The sequence below is a fragment of the Colletes latitarsis genome, chromosome 5 (genome assembly GCF_051014445.1).
Source record: "Colletes latitarsis isolate SP2378_abdomen chromosome 5, iyColLati1, whole genome shotgun sequence".
Classification (NCBI taxonomy): domain Eukaryota; kingdom Metazoa; phylum Arthropoda; class Insecta; order Hymenoptera; family Colletidae; genus Colletes; species Colletes latitarsis.
In genome coordinates, this window is record NC_135138.1 from 34,143,800 (window position 1) to 34,167,434 (window position 23,635).

At 41.4% G+C, this 23,635-nt stretch overlaps 1 protein-coding gene across 8 annotated transcripts in view; it reads left to right on the forward strand.

Annotated features, from left to right (window-relative positions):
* The first annotated feature begins 6,364 nt into the window (after nucleotides 1-6,364).
* Brp (ELKS/RAB6-interacting/CAST family member bruchpilot) overlaps nucleotides 6,365-23,635 on the forward strand; it is a 102,349-nt gene continuing 85,078 nt past the window's right edge. For 5 of the 8 annotated variants that reach the window (XM_076765371.1, XM_076765372.1, XM_076765370.1 and 2 more), the window contains exon 1: nucleotides 6,369-8,990. In XM_076765371.1, the coding sequence (XP_076621486.1) occupies nucleotides 8,205-8,990 (786 nt within the window). In that variant the 5' untranslated portion in view covers nucleotides 6,369-8,204. Of the gene's footprint in view, nucleotides 8,991-23,635 lie in introns of all 8 variants that reach the window. The other 3 variants (XM_076765367.1, XM_076765368.1, XM_076765377.1) reach the window with 2 other exon arrangements.

A 23,635-nucleotide genomic window follows, 5' to 3' on the forward strand; every position in this document is an offset into this window, starting at 1 on the left:
CGTGACGAGTAGAGCGTTCTGAAGTGGCCCATCTCGAAATCGTCGAATCGTGTTGTTTTTTTAAAGCTAATCAGTGAGCATTGTATTCGTAAAATTAAATCAGAAAGATCTTAACAGGCGATCTTGAAATCTCGAAAAATATGACTTTGAGAAACATTTTGTATTTATCACTCTGTATATTTATCAATTAATGTCAGCGACGCAATTGTTTGTTCCTCCAAATAAATATGCAACGTTGTGTGTGGTTTAGATGTAACGAGTGGTAATTAGAGCGTGTATGGCGATTATTTGTCCCGTCTTTCCTGTGTGTTCCGTCATGCGTAAACTTTATAATCTCCAACGTTTGACGGACATCCCAATTTATGCGTGGACACATAATCATGTTTGGTTATACAGGAAAACAGTTAACAAAGTTTGCGTTATCATCCTCCATATAATCTTAAAGATGCCTAACCAAGTTTACCAAGTTTAAGTTTAAATTTAAGTTTATGAACTTGAATTTAAACTTTTCCAACGTGGATCCAACTTTTAAGTATGTAAATTCTTGGAGAAAGAGTGATAAGTTTGGTCTCGTTTTCTTCACGTACATTAATTTTTATTCACACTCGAAAAGGAGTATAATTTAGATAGTCGAAACTTTGCAAATGAGAATGCAATGTTTATATTATAATAAATGAATATCATTGCCACAAACCCTTACGTTTATTAATACACTTCAGCCTTTTCACCAAGGATTATTTCCACTCGTTACATTTTTGTATCTTAATTTGTTTTGCTTCTCACTTATCACACCAACTGCAAGTTTGCCTCCATTTCACTCTTAACCATTTCATTGTTTAATCACAATGACAGTCTAGTCTATTGTTTCTGATGATCGCATTTCTTTTCTACGGATTTTTTAATTTGTTTTTAATTTTATTTTGGGGGCAGATGAACTTGATGAAACGGCTGGACTTTGTGCACCGCTATCTTATACACTCCGTTATGTCACCATCTCTTTGCAATATCACTCCTAGATACACAAACTCTTCCACTATCTCTATTTCCGTCTCTTTCCATCTCCATTCTATCTTTTCCTTTTTTCCCTCTTCCTTTACTAAATATTAATATTTGTTATTTGTTCGCGTTCGGCGTTAGACTTTCCTTGCCTAGATATTTTTCTACCTTCCTTATCATTTACTTACTATCCTCCTTCTTGTTCGTTATCAGTATAACGTTGTTACCATAGATCAATGACAAAAAACTACGGTAATGTCGAATCGTGGACAATTATTTTGTTCGGTTTATAATCATACGATGATCTCACAAAGACATTTATTTAGTCGCGAGTGCAATGGACTCGATGAAGCGCTTATTTAGGCGTTTACTGGAACTTAAGAGTCTAGATAGGCACGTTTCATTAATTACTTAGTGTTTTGAACGAAGAAACGCCGAAAGCACGCAAACATTTGCATCGAATTAGGAATAGAGCAGTGTGAACCAGACACGTTGCTTATCTTGTCTAAATTAATTGGAGAACGAAATCCAGTCAAGTGTGATCTGTTCGCGATATCGTCGCCAATGTCGAAGCGTCGAAGCAGCGAAGTGCAAAGGTCGACGATCGTTCGAGTTATTGGAAGTGAATGTCGATGGATCGTTACGATTATTTCCGCGCAAAACATATTTTCCTTCTAAAAAATATTACTTCGTCATTGCGATTACTGCAGGTACATAAATACAGATTATACAACTATAGAAATATAAATGGGAGATATAATTTTTATTTATGTATTTCTAGAGAGAACGATAAAGCAGGGTAATATTTTATAAAAAGGGTGCACAAGCGTTGAAACATAACAATGAAAACAAGTAAAAGAAATTAAAATGAATCGAAATAGTCACTTTCTTAATATGAAATATTTATTATTGGCTAAGTATTAAATAACAGTCTATTGGCAGAGTATAAACAGACTTTATGGGGATTGCAAATAAATCTGTGTCAAAAATGACAGAGAAACATAATATTATGTAACCAATATAATTAATTTTAATCGTATGCTATGTTAATATAACAAGTTTGACGCAACCGACGACACTGATGGTAAATTACTTGCACGTAGAAACGACACTAGTTAATAAAATACACTCACGTATGATTGTTTCTGGAACAATAAATCGCTGCGTACTGCAACACCCATTGTCGTGCGTGTCACTTGGATGCACAGAGACGCATTTGCATTGAATGCAAAATTTCCTATTACCCGTGTATGCATCATTCGCGTGCAGATTGCGCCCACTTCCGTGGAACCCATTATAGTCACGAACCCGAGTGAATTCGATTTACTATTTTTAATTCCTGTTCGTTGCACGATCATCATTTATCGATGCAGTTTCCTCATTTTTTTTTCAAACGATATCTAATGGATTTCGATGATTTCGAAATAACATCGTTTTAAACGCAAACAGAAGCTCAAGCATAGTTCCTTTGCGCGAGAGAGATATTAACATATATAAATAGGATAAAATATATAGAAAAAACAAAAACTGAAATAACTTGTGTTGTTGCGTTTGTGAATAACGTAACGTTGGAGGAAACGGTTTTGAAAAATAGATATTGTCGATGTAAACAGTGTCGGCAATCTTAGGGTAATCCCGAACATTCAGGCAGACATAATTATCTCGAACTCGCCTACGTAATGGTACAAAATGAACGAGTTGCGAAGTTGGATTAATTATCTCGAATAGATTAGTTTAGTCAACCTTTTCTCGCTCATTATAGTTTGTTCGTGCCCGTTCAATAACAAGTTGTTTCCTTGTAACACCGTACTCGCTTTGCACATGCGTAGTAACTTAATAAAATAGGTCTTCTAATTTTATATTCATCAATTATATCAAAATTTATTGTTTGTAGAATCGAACATAAAATATTCTTGTATTTTCGTGGAATTTTTTAGACACAATTAACAGCAGGATGTTGCTTTATCTTAAAAGAAAATCGTGAGAAAATAGTAATTACGATGAAACTTACGTGTATTAATTATTCAAGGCATATTTTATATGAAAAATTTCAGACATTCTTTTGCAGGAAATTGAAATTTAACCACATTTTCTCAGAATCCAAATACCAAAGATTATATACACTCTCTGAGAATTGTATTAAACCTACAACAATTTTTAATATTTACTATTTTTGTAATTTCATTTTGCTTGCATCGGTCGCCGAGGGGCTCAAATATTTATTCTCCCCGAATGAATCGCGACGAATGAATTTTTCACGTCCTTCGAACAGCGATATAAAACGGAGCAGAACAATGTCTCGTAAGGGATTTCCCCGTTACATTTTAAGTCCTTCCTCTCTGCATTCGGTGGATCCTTTGGAACCCCTAAGTCGTTGGGTCAACTAAAATTTATTAAATGACAGTCCAGTCTCGAAACGACGGAGGTCAACCCTCGGAGATTAGTCTCGAGCGTTGAGGAATGAAAAACGGTGGAAATGCTTTCGTAACGCCTGTGTTATCAAAGAAGCCACGCTGCCCCGATCGTAAAATACGGACTTGCGCATTTCCTTCGCGTTCTACGAACGACGACAACGATTTCCAACTTTTCGTCCACGATGAGCATTCGTTGGTCAAACGCGTTCCTCCGTCAAACAGGGCCAAGTCGATGGATGAGAAAAAGAGAGGAAAAACTATCGATCGTGGTTTGTCTTACAAGCAGAAATTTCTGCTGGACCGTCGAGATCGAGAACGACAGCGTTTATTCGTTAGAATCGAAGGCATTGTTAGTGAAATATCCCCGTCGATTGCCCGGGGCACCTGGAAACGTGTGTCGAACGAAAACTGTAATATACGCCTCGAAATAAGTGGAGAATCTCGTTTCCGGTGATCGAACGAAGTATCAGATTTCGGAGAACGAACCTCAAGTACCCTATATTTTATACTGTCGAATTTCTACTGTATATTTCGATCGCGTAACGCGAAAAATTCTCAAAGCATCGAGTAATGATCGATTAAGACCTTTTAATAATTGCTTCGATGTACTCACAATTTTAGTGTTTTCACGTTACAATATTTCAAGTACCTTGAATGCCAAAGCCAAAGAGATTGTATTATTTCGAACAGTATACATTTTAGTTGCGGTTTTAAATACCTAGTAACAATAATTTTATAATTTTTTATGGGAGAAGAGGCTGAAAATATGCTGATTCTCGAACAATGGGAATTTGAGACTTCAGAGACCGAATATGGAGCATGTTTTTATTTTTCAATCTAACAATCGAGAAACGAATGACGTTTCTCGTTCGAAAAGTCGCGGGTCATAGGGGACCAGAAGTTGGTACGGTACTGCTCGGTGAATCGTAGCTTCATTGATTGCGATGTCGTACGCCGGGTCGACGGCAGAGTTGGGCATAATCCAGATAAAAATGCTATCTAAACGTAGAACCGAATGAAAGATAATTAGTTTTACCGTACACTCGAAAGGTTCGAGTAACTAGGTCGTTTTTATTCCACAAAAGAATTTATTTCTCCTGTACTCGCTCGATATTCTCGTCTGGATAAAAATTTTACTCGTTTCATTAACTCCGCAATACAATTGAAACACCTTGAATTTAAAAGAAACTATTGATAAAAACGAATTCAATGCGGACAAAGCCTAACGACTGGTAAATAATGATGAATAGCTTATTTAAATGCAGCGAATCATCGTTTGTTAAGATTTGAAAGATGTTTCGTTAATGTAAACAGGTGTTTTTTCAGAAAGTGTCTACACGCCAGTTTTACCGTTGTATTTCAATAAAACTTTGCCCTTACAGAGTTTTCAACATCTGTTTGTATAAATACATTAATCACCGAAATTTAAGTAACTAAAAAGTTTATGCTACGAGGTACAGCTGTCACCAACCTAGCCTTTATTATTCTATCCATTCTAACCGTGTTTCTGTTACAGGTGGAATCAATGCATCATCGATCATCCTTCGAGTTACAATTGCAAACCGAAGCTGTTCAGCCGAGAAGATAAACGGAATGTCAAGTTTCATCGATCTTTCTTTATCAAGTGAATTTGACAATCGAGTACCTGTTATACTAAACGAAAGAGATTGAGGGAATCGAGTTCCATCGGCTTCTTCGTTTAGACCGAACCGTCGAGCAATTACTTTATCACAGAAAATGAGACAAAAATGAGAAAGTGGCCCTGGGGTAGTTACTGACGCTTCAGCGTATCCGATCGAAGAGAAAGATGATCGCACCTCTGAAACGGGTTCTTCGTTTCTTCCCGCATCCTGTTGCGAGGATGCACAAGGGTAGACTTCAGAAAAGGGACCTCGAGACGTGATCCATTGCAGACAGATGCATTGTTGCATCCCTTTGAGACTGGAACATCTTTTCCTCCGAGTGGACCAACTGACCGTTGGAACCAACTGCACATACGGTTGCTTGCTACGTGAGAAAATAAAACGGTGACTGGAATGACAAACGAGATAGCGAACAAAGGAAAGCTGCTTCATAAATAAGAGCTACAGAGTATGTTGACTTACAGGCAAATTCTACTCACGAAATCGGGATTTCAATTTTCGTTTGTACTTAATTTTGAGTCTGTGTCTTACTTATTATTTCTAGAAACATGTATGCTTGAAAAGGGACTTCGTCAATGGTAAGATATATTGTTCTCACGACCAAACAAGATTAAAACGCAATTTTGTAATTTTTGAACAGCTTGGAATACAAAAAGATTACCGATCCTGTTTAACAATAATTTAAAAAATTGTCGAGAATAACTGCGGAGAAAACTAGGCGTAAAAATGGCCAAAATATTGCAAATTTGGTTCGCGCGTCTACCGAGAATTCATTGATTCGATGGTGCAAAATTCTCGTAAAAAAGACGGCAGGTCACGCAGTCAAATAATTGTACGTCCCCGACACGGTGGCAGGAAATTGACCCCGGGGCAAAAGCGAGTTCGTTCCGCCTTGTTTTTATTCCACGTCGCGAGGAATAATTTCTAAACATTCGGGTACTTTTCGATGTAACCGTCCCACCCCCCGGTCTGACAGACCTAACCTTTCGAATCACGGGAAGAAAGCATCTTCCGTCGAAAAATTTCCCGTTGATGCTGCACGTCGGGTCCGTGCATGGATCCGTGCGCGCATCTGCGCGCGAGGGGTGGCGTCCGTCCGTCGGAGTGGGGCGTTCGTCGGAGGGGAAACGTGGTCGGTTGGTGGGGGTGACGGGGCAAAATCGAGCGAACGACGCGCCGGTGTCATCGTGATAGTAGTAGTCGGACGTAACGACGCCGATGACGTCGACGGAGGGCGCTGCCGGCGCGGTCGACTTAATCGCTGGTAGTAGTAGTAGCCGGGTGGTGGTGGTTGGAGTTCGTAGTGGCGTGCGTAGACGCGACGTGCTCGTGTACCGAGGGGTAGGGAGCTTTGACAGCGTCCCTGGGTGGTGGTGGCAAAGAGCAGGACAAAGAGAGAAAAGAGAGAGCGAGCAGCCGGCAGCGACGAAGCAAAAGGGTGTTTCGCTCGGCTCATATTAGACTAGTCTGTCAGTGCGCGCGGTTCTGTGGTGGCGCGGGTCTCCGGTTAGTGTGGTGGCTGGTCGAAACGCGTTATTCCGGTGTTGGCACGCGCGCGCGACCACGCTTCTGTGGACAAAAAAAGAGAAACGAGGGGCGAGTCTGACGGTAGCAAGAGAGAGGGAGAGAAAGGGAGAGAGAGAGGGAAAGAGATAAAGAGAGAAAGAGAGAGGGAGGGTGCGTAGGTGTGTGCGCGCCGGCGATGCTGGTCTGGTGGCGATAGCGGTAGATAGAGAGTGGTGCACGGAAGTGGCGGTGGCGAGTCGCGGTGGATGGTGGGTAGTGGCGGTTCGGGCGGTAGGTTGGATCGGTCGTTTAAGCGTCTTCGTCGTCGTCGTCGTCATCGTTGTCGTGGTGGTGGCGAGAATACGGTGCCGGGACGCGTGGAGGAGTAACCAACGGAGACGAGACGACGACGGGACCGGAGAGAAGAGACGCGAGGATGAGATCGATAAGGAGGGAGTTGAGGTGCGGGTTTCGCGAAACGGGGACGCCGCGGCGCGCGTAGAGACGTGGCTGGTAAACATACGCGCGTAAAATACTCACGCAGGGCGGCCAGGCAGGTAGGCAAGCACGCACTCACGCACGCGCCCCGTCGCTCGCGTCGCGGCGGACAGAGAGTCGTGGAAGTCGGTTTTGTCGTGGCTGGACACCGGGGACGAAACGATCGCCGGGACTCACCCTCGTCCTGAAGATCCGGAGACGGAGGGCGAGGGAGAGAGGAGAGAGACCGGGAGACGCAGAGAAAGAGGGAAGACGGATACGTATCGGACTGGAGCGGACAGATTCGTCGAGGAAACGGGATCATCCTCCTCCCTTTCTCTCTCCCCCTCGATCTCTATTCATCTCCGCTTTATGAGTTTTGCCGGCGAAAGAAGGTCAAAGATCGATCGTCGAGTACGAGGGTCGTGACCTCACGCACACGCACACACACACACACATACACACACACGCGCGCGTACGCGGGGACACGGAAGCAAGAACGAGCCACGCACGCGACACAGCCGCGAAGGTGGATCCTCGCGGAGGAACAGGATAAAAGTGACGAAGGACTCTGCTGGCTGCTCGCGGACGAAGGTGGATCCGCGAACGATGAGACCGATCGATCGCTCGGCGAACCGGATGTCTCGTCAATCGACGCGTTAGGCGTTGTCGTCAATGCCCGCCGCTCGTGGACGAACGTTTCCGCGTAGAGTAGAAGCCTGGCACGCCGGCACGGCGCCACGTTGCGTCCGAAATCGAGACGCGATCGGTACGCTAGAGCAGGAGACCGACCGTTCGAACCGAAGCGACTGGACATCCGCCAGGAAACGGGGTAATTCGCCGAGGGAAGCTCGAGGATCTCCACGCGTGTTCGATCGTTCCAAGAACGGGCCGGAAGTCACGATGAACGGACACGAGGAGTAACGAGATAAAGATACCGTAGAGAATATACGTCCCGGTAGCTATAGGTAAATCGAGAGGACTGACACAAAACTAGCACCAGAAGAGTAAACCACGAAATCCGAGGAAGACTGAGAACGATCGGAGGGAAACGGTCGGTTATCCGCGGAGCAGCACCGCGCGAGCAAACGAGCCGACGAAGTCGTCCACAAGAAGGCGGAAGAGCGACGAAAACGGTGGGTCGGTGTGGTGAACCGAAGCAGGAAGGATGTCGAGGGACCCGTACTCGAGCGGAAGCGGAGTGGTCGGGCCAGGAGGCGGCACTCGTTCGCCGCGAAGCTGTCGTCGCGTGGGCGAACTACCCACGGTCGACCGTAGCCCGTCGAGGAGCTACGCGAGCGGTCGCGGGAGTCCGTTGGGTCGCAAGAGAGCCACTCGTAGCGGCAACAACTCGCCGGAGCACCTCGGATACGGCAGCTACCATCACCATCAGCTGGGCAGCCCGTACTACTCCCGTGACGAGGACCTCGGCAGTCCCGTGATGCTCGAGGAGAGGGGCAGGAGTATGTCAACCGGGGGCGGTGGGGGCGGACATCACAGATCCAGAAGCGCCTCGAGACCCGCCATGTCCAGCTCGGCGGGCATGTCGGCGAGGTACACTAGCCTCGATCGCGCGTCAGCGGGGATTCTCGATCACGATCGCGAGTTCGTACCGATACGGGATCCGCGCGAACGTAGTCGCGACCGCGGTCTCTACCTCGAAGATGAGCTCTACGGATCGAGATCGGCCAGGCAGAGCCCTAACCCGCACATGCTGCGGGACGGCGGTGGCTACATCGGAGAGCTTCAACACCAGAACAACGATCTCCAACGAGAGCTCGGGAACCTCAAGAAGGAGCTCGAGCTGACGAACCAAAAGCTCGGCAGCTCGATGCACAGTATCAAGACCTTCTGGAGTCCCGAGCTTAAGAAGGAGAGAGCGTTGAGGAAGGAGGAGAGCACCAAGTACAGCCTGATCAACGAACAGCTGAAACTGCTCAACTCCGAGAACCAGGTCAGTCGACTGCGGATTTCCTTTCTTCGTTTATTCTTCTCGATCGCGATCGCGTACGACTTTGTTCGCGTACAACGGGGCTGTGCGGACACTTTTCCACTACCTCGTAATACGCGCGTTCTCCTGCCCCATTTCGATGACGATCGCGCGTGGAATTTAGGTCGATGCGATTAGGTCGAGTTGGTGATTGATCTTACGGTGTCGCTTCGTCCAACAGGACACGAATCCTGTGTTCCATCGATAACCGTGAAGCGGCGTAGCTTTTCCTACGCGAATCGATCGGATGCTACCGTGGCGGACACGAAGGAAAATTTCGAGGGAATTATCGTGCTGTCGGACAGCCATCGATCTAGAAATCTGGACGAAGTACCGACGGTTTTCCGACGTACTTTTCCAATGCTTCGTAATAGACGCGTTTATTGATTGGCCAAAAATACAGCATGATGGGGGAGCCACCGATAGACCGATTCCGCGAACGTTTTCTGCGTCGCGTGAGCTCGAGATCGTCGAGTTAGATCGTAGAATGTAATATTGCGACGATTGAACGCGGCCAACGGCGGTACATTCAATTACGTTCTCGCGTCAGAAAGTTGACCGTGACGTTTGCCAATTGAAGAGCCCCTGACCATTCACGATCGTCGTTGCAACAAGTTCTAACAGAAATTCGGAAATCTTCTGCGTTTCCTTCGACGGAGTGGTGTACGCATTGCTTTCGAGGACGTCGACTGGATCAATATGTTAGCCGTTCGCGAAGCCCGTTGCGTATTTATGTAATGTCGGGGCAAAGAAGCGCCTCCTTCTTAGAATCGTTGTTTAGCCAGACGATCGGAGACGTTTGGTTTCGATGGTGCGCAATTTGTCAGCCGCTCGTAAGGAGATTCTCGTATGCGGTGCCATTGGGTTTCATTCGTGCATCACGTGTTCGTTCGTGACGAGTCTTAAGTAGCTTCTGTCGAGTCAAGTTCTGGAGCAATGTGTGTCTCTTTTTAACGAGCTTTCGAGTATCGCGCGGTTTCTTTTTAATGAGTCCTTTACCGAGTTGCTCGAGCTCGGTTTTTTTCCTACGTATCGCTGATGCTGGAGCTCTTGGAGTTTCGAACACCGAATTGACGCTCAAGTCGACTGAAACAAGTCGAATTACAATGTTTAGATATCCCTCGAAATATACAACGCGGAGGCTGGAGCTTTTATTTTGATTATTTTGGATTTGACACATGTCAGCTGCGGATACGTCAGCAGAGGGGGAATCTGTGTCAGCGAAAGACCTCGTTTTTCTTTTCTTTTTAAATTCAATTCATTTAATTATTTCTCTATTATGTAATAGTTGTATATTGAATTGTTATTTACGAGAAATAACAATGAATAAAATTAGTAACAGGTTTAGTATGAGCAAGATTAGTTCTGAAATTCTAGGGTAAGCTAATACGATCATTAATAATTTTCGAAAAAAATAAAACATCAGCAAAATGTCTTCTGTTTTCGAGCGTGTCTATAGTTATGACCAAACCTATTATGCATAATTATTTTTAGGATTTGAGAAAGTCCATCGGTGAACAGTTCGTTTGTCTATTTTTAACTTGTTTGGAGTTTTAGAATAGTCCAAACGATCGTTTTATTTTTATCCGATCATTCTCAGATACATTCATACGTTCCTTTACTTGGCATTATCGATGAACAGAAGGTGCTTCATCCATGTTCAATTCTGGAATGTTTACTGTCTGCTACTGATTATCGTCATGGTGCCAATATTTACATAGAATTTATCGCGCAAATCGTGTTTACTCAAACGATTTCCGTGATACGTAATTATTTAATTAAATTAAATAGATGTATCGTAAGTGTCGGTAAAAAAAGTTTCTTGGAATGAGAATAACATTTAAAACAGGAAAAGATCTGACTTAAAGAAAATGTGAGGTAGCTATAAACTATACAAAGAATATTTACTTTGGAGAATTACATTTATTTATATTTTGTCCACGGTTTGGGCAGTTTTGCATGCTGTGGCAAAGCAGTAAACGCTTTAACTAATTTATGAGCTGACACTGAGGGAAAAATTTTTCGTCCGTTAATTTTGCAAACGCGTTAGATAAGAATTTTATCCGTCTCTGCGGTAAGAGTATGACGGCACGCGCGCATTATCCGTCAATGTTCCGTTGCCACGGTTTGTCAGCGTTTGCCCGCGTTTGCCCGTGCATGCATATTTTTGGCCGCGATGGCGGTGAGGCGGACAGTGCATGAGTCATTGCCACCAAGAGTAGAAGAATCTCAGAGAGTCAGATTCTCTGGCCGTCTGCCCACGTTTGTTCCTTTTTATCTGCCGTCTGCTCGTTCCGCGAGCAAGTTGAGTGAGTTGCATTTATGTGGCAACGACACGTGCCGTGTGATCACGAGCACCGTCGCACCGGTGCTTTCAAACGCTCGAAAAGTGATTAAAAATGACAAACGCGTCGTGCAACCTTGGAACTAACGATTGATAATCGTTACGCAACCGAAAGAGCTTACCAATAAAAACGCCAAGATCAGGTACTCGTGGATTTAAAATAAAAAATCGCGAGTCTCATCAGCGAAGACATTGAATTTTCTTTAATTTCATGTTTAATCTTTGACATAAATTTGTCATGGCATTGTATATTCGTATAAAAGTAGAAGGAAAATTGAGATATAAGGTAACACAGAGGTCAATATAAATATATCAATATACATACAAAATACTGTAGTCTGGTATTTGCATTTTTAGCGTCGATGTTTCTAAAAATATCGAGTAATGCAGTGAAGTTTGAAGGGGTAAACTTTTGATCGATAGCAATACTTCTCCTTTATTAGATTCGGTAACAGTGTGGCGATTAAAATAGCGACATAGGGAAAACAGAAACAATGTTCTTTCTCGCGTAGCCAGGATCCTGGATCGATAAACAGTTCATCCCCACTGTTAGGGAAGTTGCAGCTCCATCCCCTTCTCTCCATTAACATCGGAAACTTCGGAATGGAACGCGCAAAAAACGCATTAAACGGGTGAAAACCAGTTGGGTATGCCGACGCGGGGGTGGAATTAATTTTCCTTCTCTGTTGGGCCACGTACGCGAACAGCCTCGAAATTGGCGTACTCTGGAAGTGGGTCGTAAAAAAATGCCGTGCAGCTTTTGCAATGTTATCGTTCTGACGATATCTCGCACCGCTCTTTTTTTTACCATCTCTTTCTCTCTCTCGTGTCACCCCCGAAAAAAGCAGGGTGGCGTAAAGCGCGGAAATTAAACTCGCTGGTTCGTTGCGTTTACCCGCTAACGAGAATTTTCCTTCCATTTTCCCCTATTTTCTTGGTGGCCTTTCGCCGGTTCCACGACAAAGGACAATAATAAACGAGTTTTTGAAGGCTCAACGTTAGTCCAATTTTAATCAAAATTTAATTTAATTAGAACGAAATGTCCTCGATCATCGACGTATCTTTTTCGATCCTTCTATTATTTTTTGATCATATTACAATAATGTATCAACTTTAAAGTTTTGAAAACTGGGCTGATGTGGTGCGTTTAAAGAAAAAACGTGTTTTAATGAAACATTAAAGTAGCGATTTTTTTACGAAACCTAAAATATTAACAATATTTTGCATAGGCGATACATCGTCAACAGCAAATTAATTTCAATTTCGCGGCAAAACGATTTCAGGAATTAAAATTTGTTTTAATTCGTTCGAAAATCTGTACCGTTGTTGAGAATTTATACATCTGATGCGCCTCTCTTTTCGCGATTGAAATTGCGTAGTGCGTGCAGTGAATTAATAATAAATTATTGCCAGTCGATCGGGAAATGTGTGCGAAATTTGAACACGGGATTCAATTTTGTCACGGACGCAGAATTAAACGTGGAATTCTCACGATGAAAGTTCACTTGTTACGCGACAAAAGTTTCCCATAATTTTTGTTGTGCGTGACTCCGTTAGAAACTAGACGAAGTAAATTGATTTCAACGCCGGATGAGTGGGATAAAGTACGTGGTACTCTTGGTCAGAGGATTCTGTTCATAACTTAATATCGTTAAAGTGGGCTCTCTATTAGTTGGTGCTCGTGCATACCGCCGCTTCAATTTATTCCAACTGCAGCTGCCACTCACAGCATCGTGTCCAGATGAAGGGAACTTGGACTTAGACGTCGTTTCTCTTACATAAAAAATTCTATTTATAAAATTTTTAAAACGTATACTAGCTTCAAGTACGAGGTTTATATTCCTTTTGTATTCTTGCATCTGTTCGAAAACTTACATCGATATTACTCTTATCAAACAATCAACAGAAATATGAAACTTAATTGTCTGCTTATGAAATTAAAAAATAAGGAAGGACATTGCTCTTATAGAAGTATTAAATATTTGTTAATGTCTTTAAAATATACTTACTTGACGTAATTTATTTCGAAATGAAAAAACGATATTTCGTAGATTTTATCTAACGATTCACCTGTCGATGATGTATTCCAATCTAATTGATCAGAGTGGATGGGACTGAGCTGGTGAAATATAAATATTGTCGAACGTTTAATAATTTATTAACGTACAATAAAAAGTTCATTATATTTCGAGCAGATGTTTCAAAGAAACAAACCTATTGAATTTGATTGACAGTTGCGATTGACATATTTTATACCATTTTCGATTCAGCTTTTATTAAATTCATTTGAACTGATAAATTTCAAATCTGGCCAACTGTCTGTCGCTAATGGTTTCATTTCGCGTACCAAAAAATTGAAGAAGCGTTGTTGCAAGGGACCACTCCGTATATTGAAAATTTTCAATAACGAATTTAAGCGCCGTAACTAAACACAATTATTAGAGTAAAAAAATCGCGAGAGAAATCTGTTTGAGCGGTGGCAATTACACACGAAGCTCGCCTGGTCGCACTCTGACGTTCCTCGCATAAATCGAGAAGTTCGACTCCGCGAGTACACGTTGAATCACGAAAAGGAAAAAAAAAACATCAACGGGTTTTGCTCCCCTAATGTACGACCAGTTCTCCTCGGTTTTTGCTTGCGAGGCAATGCGGCGAAAAACGTTCTCACCACGGTGAAACCAACGAGCGAATCCGAAGGAAGGAACTCGAGAAAGGAAGCCAGAACCGAAGACGGATCTCCGCGCCGCGACGAAGAATGAAAAGAAAACCCGTATTATTCCGACGAAGGCTTGAGCGTTTTTAAATAATGTCGATTTTCACGGTGTTACACGGTGTACGGGACGGGTCGCGTGGAATATTAAAGCTCGTTCGTTTATTTTCTAGGAAACAGAGCCTGGTAATATCCTCCAGCAGTCCGCTTTCCGATGTATCGATTTTTCTCGATGCTTTTCTTTGCCCGTTTCCTCCGGCGTCGGTTCGCTGAATTTATATGTCCGCAGTTTGCGTCTCCAGAATTGGAAATTGGCTGCTTTAAAAATGATCGAGAAACAGTGGGTGCTTCGAAAAAATATTAACGCTTCGACTGCTGGAGGAAAGTTTGAAATCGCTCTGTCGAATGAACGACTTAACTGAACTGAAAATAAGATGGGTAACAAAAGTAAATGAACCGTAAATTTTAGTATTTCCGAAATGAAAGTTTCAGTTTAGATAAAAATAATGCATACTTGCCTAGAGTCTTCGTCTTTGCGTTTTCGTCGTATTTTGGCCTTTAGAATCTCTCATTGAAATTCTTCTCAGGGGTGGCTGAACACCCTGTATATTAAAGTTTTTTTTATATAATCAATTCTTAGTATAAAAGTTATTAAGTGGCCAAGGAGAAATTATTAAGTTAAATTGCCTGGTTCGGAGATTTAACAAAATTAATTTTTATTCTTTTTTACTTTCATAAAGTTTCAAATTTTATGCACGTCACGTTAGAAGGATTATGTTGAAATTTTGTAAATTAACTGCGCTGTAGAACTTCGAACTGAACGTCCTATACATTCTAATATTGCACGACGAACTCTAAGAAGTCTGTCTACTTTAGATACTTAAGAACATTATGCTGAAAGGATTATGGTAAAATTCGAAAAATCAACGATCTTACAGGACCTCGAATTGAACTTTGCACATACTTTCGCGTAGTTTGCACGATGCTTCAGAAATCGATAGACCGATCTAAAATAAATGGCCCGCTATCGTCTGCAATAAAATAAACTCAATATCCGTAAAAATATTATTTACAAAGTGTTGACAAAATTTAAATAAATAATTTATTAACCCAATACTTCTTCCTCTGGATTCTATAAAATTTTCGTCGTTATAATTTATGCAGACAATGGTCCTCGACCTTAATTGCCGGACCAAAACTACATTCAATATAACAAAACTTCTTGACCCTCGAATTTAAAAAAAAAATCTTGAACGCGTTCCCTCGACAGAAGCAACTTATTGTTCCACTTCCGTCGCCTGCATTTACCTCGTTCTCTCCCCTTCAAATTCTTTTCAATCTCACGAAACGAGTCTGGTTCGTCCTCTTGGCCGTTTTTACTCCGTCGTCGGGAACATCTTCCCATCTCCCCTCCATCCCCCCATATCCTGGTGTTTCGTCGTCTGGTTTCGCTACGTGGAAGGTTCCCTCGCATACATTACGGACTCTACCGAGCTGTTGTAAGTCCTGTTTCAGGAAAAACGGATTCTGAATGTCTCTCGTTAGTTTTCCTTTTGCTAGCGGCGGCGCCGCGTCGACGTTTTCGAATTGAATACCCGTGGGGCTTTGGCGTTATTTGCTCCGAGCGAATAGAAGACAATGTCGGCCAGAACAGGGGAGATTTAGCCTTTGAGAATTACCATGGTCCGTTGCATTGTTCCCTCTTTGGTACAGTACGAGACACTGTTATCGATGGCGGAGCGTGTTGACCCAGGGCGAATTTTTAAACATCGCTCGGGAGCAACGTGCACGGTGAATTGCATAATTTTACGACGTTCGTTATCTTCGGTGTTAGCAAACTTTTTTTGCATTCTGAATTCAATGGAACATTTAATATCCAAATTTAGTATTCGTCGAAACACTCTGAATTTATTGTTATTGGATAATCGGTTAATTTTATGTCGAATAAAATTACTTGTGTATTAGAATTATTTTTTTTTTTAATTTATATGAAAAGAAAATTAGAAAATAATGATCTTCTTTAATGATAATTATTTTTAAACTAATCAACAAGAGTAACTCTTTATAGATTAGTTCGAACTGACCCTTTCGGCTGCTGGAGTTATATCGTACGAAGGTCGGAATAACGGAATCGATCGATCGAATTATTTCTAGGGAAAATTTAAAGGGAAGCTGATCGCATTAGGGTCATCGAAGCTCGAGCGAGGATAAATGGTAAACGTTTGCGCGATACTTTCCGGAATTTTATTTCGAAGCAACGGATCCCCTAGGCGGCTGTTTCTTTTTCTGGAATCGATAACCCAGTAACCCGAATTATTTTTGTATCTAAGTCTGAATTAGGTGGCCTGGCTCCCAGAAACTCTTCCCTCGGCCGTTGTGCCATTTTTACCCTTTTTGTCCGGCGCTTCCTCCCTTTTTTTGCGATCCTCGTCGCTGTCGTCTCGTTTATCATCGTTCTCGACGATCGCTATAAAACTGCGAAAGAAAATTTCACACTTGCGAGATTCTCTTTGTTCTTGTTGCCGATTTCTCTGAATGATCTGTAACTTTCAAACAAATTAACTGACAAATTCGAACAATAACATTTTTTACGCTCCGATAACGTAACGCAGACTGCGATGAAATTCCTTTGAACGAAATTTTAATTGATATTGGGGATTTTAGTTTCTGGGTGCTACAAAGTCAGTGAAATGAAGTATGAATCGATATTGGAAAATGTAACGCCAGAAGTATCGGTTTATTAAATTCAATAGACCTCGAAAGTGCTTAAAACAGTTAATCAAAATGTAGACGTAAGATATCTTAAATATTTATTATGCACTTTATGGACTTTTTAGTACATAATGCAAGGAAAGAGGGCTTAGAGTGAAGAACAAAAAAAAAAAATTGAAATTAAAAAATATAATGCAATACTATTATTATGTTCAGGTGACAGTAATTGGATCTTTTACCCTGATAATGAATAGTGACGTTTATTTTCCCTTATGATAGAATCTCTAATATTATCCATGCCACTGATATTGAAGATTGACAAAATAAATCAGTTTTATCGTTGTATAAATTATCTTTAGTATAAATATCCAGAACAATAGGTCCGTTCCAATAGTTTATTTTTCCTTCATATGTTGTAAACGTTTCGGAAATGTTGTATTCTCTTAATTGAACGAATGAGTGAGGGTCGAAAAAAGGGACGCGTTGCCATGCAATCTTCAAATCTGGGTAAAAGATCTTTAAATCTTTTAGCTTCGCTAATGCCTGTCCGTTTTTTCGGTTCCTTTTTCACCGTTTTTCTTGGACGTTTTTCCGCTCTGTACTTTCAGTACCGAGGCGACAAGCAGAGCGTTAAGAGTGCACGCGTTACGAACCCGAAAGGGTCGCCTCGATATCTTCTTTTTTCGCGAAACAGCTCCTGAAGTCTCTCGTTAACGTAACGTCCTCTTTGCGATGAGATTTTGATGAAATTTTTTAGGTTCGAGGAGTAGTCAAAAGTAACTCAAATTTAAGGATTTAAACGCCCTCCATCGTTACAACCTTCTGGTGCTGTTTCGGAAACTATTCGTTGCAGCCAAAAATTAATATTAAAGTAAACAAATCAATTTTAAAACGTTTATTCTTGACACTTTTGCAAAGATAAGGTTACAATATATTTTTACTTCGAATGTTAACGTAAAATAAAACCTTTCGCCAAGATGCCAAGAATAAAAAGAAAATAGGGGCAACATTCGCCTAATTTCTAATATAGGAAGCAATGGTTGTGACGAGAAAATTTTCCCTGATGCTCGTTACGTATAACCGAGATCAGACGCAGTTTTTTCTCGTCAAAATATTAATTTTCACGCTGTTGCACGTTCTTTGCGCGGACGACCGTAAGTGCAAATTATGCCATAACTCTATAGCGCAGCTTAACCCCGGGGCATTTTGGTTTTTTCTCCGCGTAGGCTACGAGTTAACATAAATTGAAACGACAAGCGACCAAAATACCCTTGGGACGCTGTCCTCGCGGAATATTAAATTTTCTTTGCTCGGAAATTGCGTTGCAGCGAAATTCTGGCCGAAAGCTCTTGGTGTCAGGTGGCGATACATTGTCGGAAAATTTCGAAGTTTCGTCCGGCGGGTAGTGTGAAACACACACACACACACACGGAGATGTACTTACCACATGGACAGACGGGTCTGGTGGGTACGCATCGATCGATCAGTTTATTTTCGAAGTCCATGAGAGACACGTTCACTGTAACCCCGAGGAACAATGCGGTCGTGCCATAGTTAGACCGCGTGGCATAGGTTCTCTCTAATAATCCGCCTCGATATATTTAGGCCGATCGATATAGACGGACGTGTGCAGTGCGCTTTACACGACGTGTACAGCATTCACACGCTCCCTACCCCTTTCACTCTCTCTCTTCCACCCACACGTACAGGGTATTTGGCTACTGTTGCAAGAAATTTTGAGTGGTGGTCCTACGTGACAGGGCAAGTCGAAAATCAAGAGCCACGAAATTGCGTTTGCGAGGCTTATTAATTTTCCGATCCAAGAAAGTGTTCATTTGTTTGCGACTGTATTTATTTATTTGTATCGAATCACATTATTGGGGGATTTATATCGAATTATATTATTTGAGGTACACGATAACGAACAATTATTTAAAGAGGATCCTTCTACAAATTTAGTGTCTCCAGGTAAAGTTATTATTCCGAAATAAAAATTTTACTGTATCAGTCGCTTTTCGAGTTTTCTCGGATTATTCACGATTAATAATTTCTTCCGCGAGTAACGAACGATACCAATCGCCTCTGGAATTTCCAGCGACGCCTAAGTTCCATTCCACGCCTCGACGTGCATAGTCTTTCCGTCCTGGATGCGTCTCGTTCCACACCGCGAGTCTAGCCGCTTATAAATCATGCTTTGAAGGGATGTGTACGCGTAAACCACGAATGGGTTAATGAAGAAGCGACTTCCAGTGTGTCACAGGACGTTGTTTGTACATCGTGCCAGGCGTCGCGTTCTTGGTGCACGTCACCCGTCCCTAGTGTCCTTAATGTGCACCAAGATTATTATAACGTCGACTGTCAGACAATTCAGACTGAACGGCTGCAATGCACAAACCATTTGCAAAATCCTGTTACGTTCGCGATTAAATTGCACGCGTAAATGCAATGGTAAACGTTTACTGTACTGACGATTTCACCGATTACAATGTCCTCGAAATATGGACCACTTATTTTGAAAATCAATTAACGTGTGTGGTTCTCTTTCGTCTCAAATATAGTTTTAGCTCTCGGAGATTTTATTTTCTGTTCTAAAAAAAAAACTGCGTCTAAAATTACTGTACAACGACGAAGTGGATTAATCCTTGATATCGATTCCGTAATCTATATCAGATTACTTAACGGGATGACCCCCGGAGTTATTTCCGTGTATGTCAGCCATCGAAGCTCATGAGACGTAGAGCACACACGTACGAAATCAATAGCGTCGTGATTTTTTAATCGTTTCAGAATCAAATTTATGTATTTATTTAGAAATAACAAATCTATCAATTAAAAAGTTCATTCTATTTCGAAAATTGACCATCTAACACGCTCTAGATAGTATTCCATAACTTCATTAATTTTTTTCAATACTTTTAAACGGTTAAACTCAAAAAAAAAAAACAGATTTAAAATTTTCTTCGCGGTACTTTTAAAGCGTATAAGTTGAAGAAAGCTGTTCTAAACTAAATGCGGGAAAGTTATGCAATAATCTTATCGGCAGTTTTATTCTTAGAACGTTTTGGCCATTTGCTAGCTCTCTACGAGAGAGCGAGTACGACGTACGATCGTCCATATGTGTTATTTCAGCTATTCTGTTCGTTCGCCGTTTCTTTCCGTGCCCTTCGTTCAGTTCTCCGTTTTTTTATTCGCTGGAAAAAAAAAATTCATTTCGGTTGCAGATCGAACCGCGCGACACATGCGCGCCTCGAAGTAAGACGCGCAGCTGTCGAAACTTTTTTTTTTCTCATTTTCGTTCGTCGCCGACAGCTTTTGCGCGACTCACTAGTTCGTTTTTCCGATAATACGAGCAACCATGAATTCTACAGATGACGGATGAGTTTGTGCTTCGACTGCAGTTGGAATAGAATTTTGTCAGACATCGTCGTTCCAATTAATCCTTAAACGATCGTTTTGTTATTCAATTAAATGAAATAGAATATTATCGCATTTAGTCTTATTTTAATCGAGAAACTCTCACAAATACATTGGCAAATGTTTCATTAAAAAAAAAAGAAAAAAGTTTCATATTTGCATTGTCTCATCGATATTCAAGCTCAGATTAGGTTACATTGAGCTTCTTTGGAGTGTCAAAGTCCTCTCTCGGTAGTAGGGACGACCACCGTTCACTTATCCGATCGAAAATGACTCGCAGTTATCCGAGCATTGCTGTATACTGCATTTCCTTTAGTTAAGATTCTCTTCTATCGACTTTCGCGTATCCTCGAGATTTATTTCATTTCTTTGGCTTCCAATTTTCTATCGCGAAGATGGAAACCTCCCAGCAGAATGGTACTTTCGCCACAGACGATTGCATCATTCGCATCTAACGTAACTCGCTAGAACAAAAACCAAAAATCGTTTCTGTAGCTATATCTGGGTCACGCTCCAGAACATCTGGGTTATGCCGGGGACACACGATAAACTCCACTTTTATTCGGCGTTTTACGATCGATGTTTCCGACCGGCGTTATCGGTGACGTTCTATTCTTCCACGCGACCTGTATTCGCCAGACGGACAGGAGCAACGCGAGGGGTCAGAACGAAAAATCACTAGCACACCCCGTGGTCTTGTTTCTCATCATGTTTCAATTTGGCAACGGCGATTCCGCGTCTCTTGTTTTGGAAATTCGCTCTTCTTTTTACGACGAGAAAGATTTCACGAGGCACTCCCGTATTTCGGAAATGAAAGGATCACTTTCTTTCTACATACTCTAAAAGTTCAAGGGAAAAATATCTCAGGAAAATATTTTTAACCTCGTTTCCATAAAAATTCATAAATTTTATTTATCGAGTAGTTTTTAATGAATTCTTTATAAAATTCACGTCGAAAAATGGAGAGAAAATTTATCACGTAGAAGTAAAACAAACTTTCGAGACGTTTCAACGTGCATCTCAACGGTCCAAAGTAATCATGTCAGACGTACTATAAAATATTCAAATTTAATTTCGAAGAAACATATTACAAAAAGCAGAATGTCGAGTCAAGGAATTCCGTGAAATGATCGTCTCTAGGGCACAGTTGGTGGCGCGTTTTAAAATTTCTTGACGCCTTCGCGCGATCACGCCACTCATTTTCCACTCGGGCAAACGACACGAATATTCTCCGAGGGCGTTTACGCGCGTTTTAGCGGCGCTCGTTTATCCGAGCAGCCTTTAAATTGTAGACGATGCATCGGATGAGATCATAAACAGGCAATAAAGCTCAGCAGTTGGTAATGCAGTAAAGAGGATCGCGGTTTAGTGGTTCCCGATGCAACGGCGAAACACCAGAGATGCAACGAGCCTGTATCGGGAATGCAACTTGTAAAGTATCGACGTTCGCGAGTTTAAAATCGCGTTTCAGCTAAATCGAACCGTCAACGATCGATTAACAAAGAACGGAATATTCAGTCTCACCGTGGAATCAAAAATACTTCTTTCGTATCGCGTCTATATGAATCTGCTTTAACTTAACAATTTTTAAGATCTGATATACCGTTAGTGACAGTGTTGGGCAAAATGCAATCACCAGAATTGCTTCTACAAAGTACTATAATTACACGGTAATTATTACGAAATTGTGCTGTAATCATTCTCGTAAATTGTTATGCCATGTAATTACAGTGTAGTTACAATGTAATCACGATACAATTTGTAGAAATAATCGCGATAAATGCAATCAAATTACATTTAGGTTGATAACTACAATCTCCTGGGAGAAAGTTTTCGAGCTTACACGTTAATACAAATTTTTCGAATAACTGCCGTGTTTTGTTGTTATCAAACGTTAACGTATATAATTAAGATAAAAGAAAATCAGATATTACACGGACAAAAGTTTCCTAACCAGTGAATATAAAACAGAGAGTTTTTGACGAATTAATTCCAGTCGTTTTGTTTGAAAATCGTTTACAGAATCGGCTCTTTTACAAAGATCAAACATCCCTAGCCGTTTGGCGCTGGAATTCGATGTGTCTCCGTGAATCGAGCCCATGAGTCTATAAATAACAGAGCATACCGCATCTATAAATGCGCAGCGTTTGATTAAAGCGACGATACCGGAACACAGCTCGATATCAGTACCACACGATAGACTCGACGCACGCGAGACCCTTTTAAGTTTAGTTCACACTTACAGCAAAAATATTGTAACAGAAAATCGTAACCACGCTTGCAACATTGCGTGTTATCGGTGGCCAGCTGGCACGCAACGCCGATAAACGCTACTCCACGAAACCATGAAAATTATCCCCGAGTAACATTCGCAATACGAGCGGAAGCTTTTCACCCATAATTCGCAATACCATTCATAGCTTATACGATATCTTGACCAGCAGTGTGCTGAATTTCGTTTCGAGGCATGGAAAATGCATTTCAAAATCCGCAAAACTGTATATTTTTGGGCAAAAACACGTAGCAAAAGATGCATTGCAATTGTAATTTACTTATGACAATATCTCCCCCTCAAGACAAACAATTTGTGCCTGATCTATTTTTTTTATATCGTCAACAGGGGAAGTATTTAAGGTCGTCACGACACGACCACCCTGTACAAGGAGGAAAGTATAATGTTTATGTTTAAAACAATATTTATATTAAAAGTTTTATATTTAGAAAAATATTGCTCTCAGTAGCATCGATTTTAACCCTCTGACGATGAACTATCTTAGCATGTTTTGTAGCAAAATAATATATTTGAAATATTCAATACAAAATGGCACTTTTTTGTTTTGTTGGTTCTCGTTCTTCGAAAAATGGGTAGTTTCAATTTTGGTTGTTATTATAGTACGTCTTCTGCATTATACATTATCCAGTAATTTTTACTTAAAAATATTGAAAGTTTCTTCCTTTTACTTTCAATAAAATTCAGGTCATGAAACAATTGTACTCCAAGTGTGAGCACTATTATAATATTATCAGATCATCGACGAAGATGGCTATTCTGATGTACCAGTAGGTCATTTGTTGCGAATAGACTAACAGACATCTCTGGAGGATCCGTATGAAAAATGGTAGATAACCACAATACTCTGGATCCACGTAGGCGCGTATTCAATCGAATCTACAATAATCCCTCGCAAGTTGCATCAAATTTGCCCTCGCGTGCTACACCAAAGTTATCTTTATCGCTTCCCGGAGTTCTCGGCGCGGAGCGAACTGTTGTATTATCTATGAATCGCGATCAACGTTGGTTCGAGTTACTAATGGATCACCGAACAACTGTCTCTGTTTCCTATTCTGTTTCACTATGTCTGACTATCGTCAACAACGTAAACAGCAGCCAGCGAACCGGAATAATCAAAGCGATACGTTTCGTTTCCC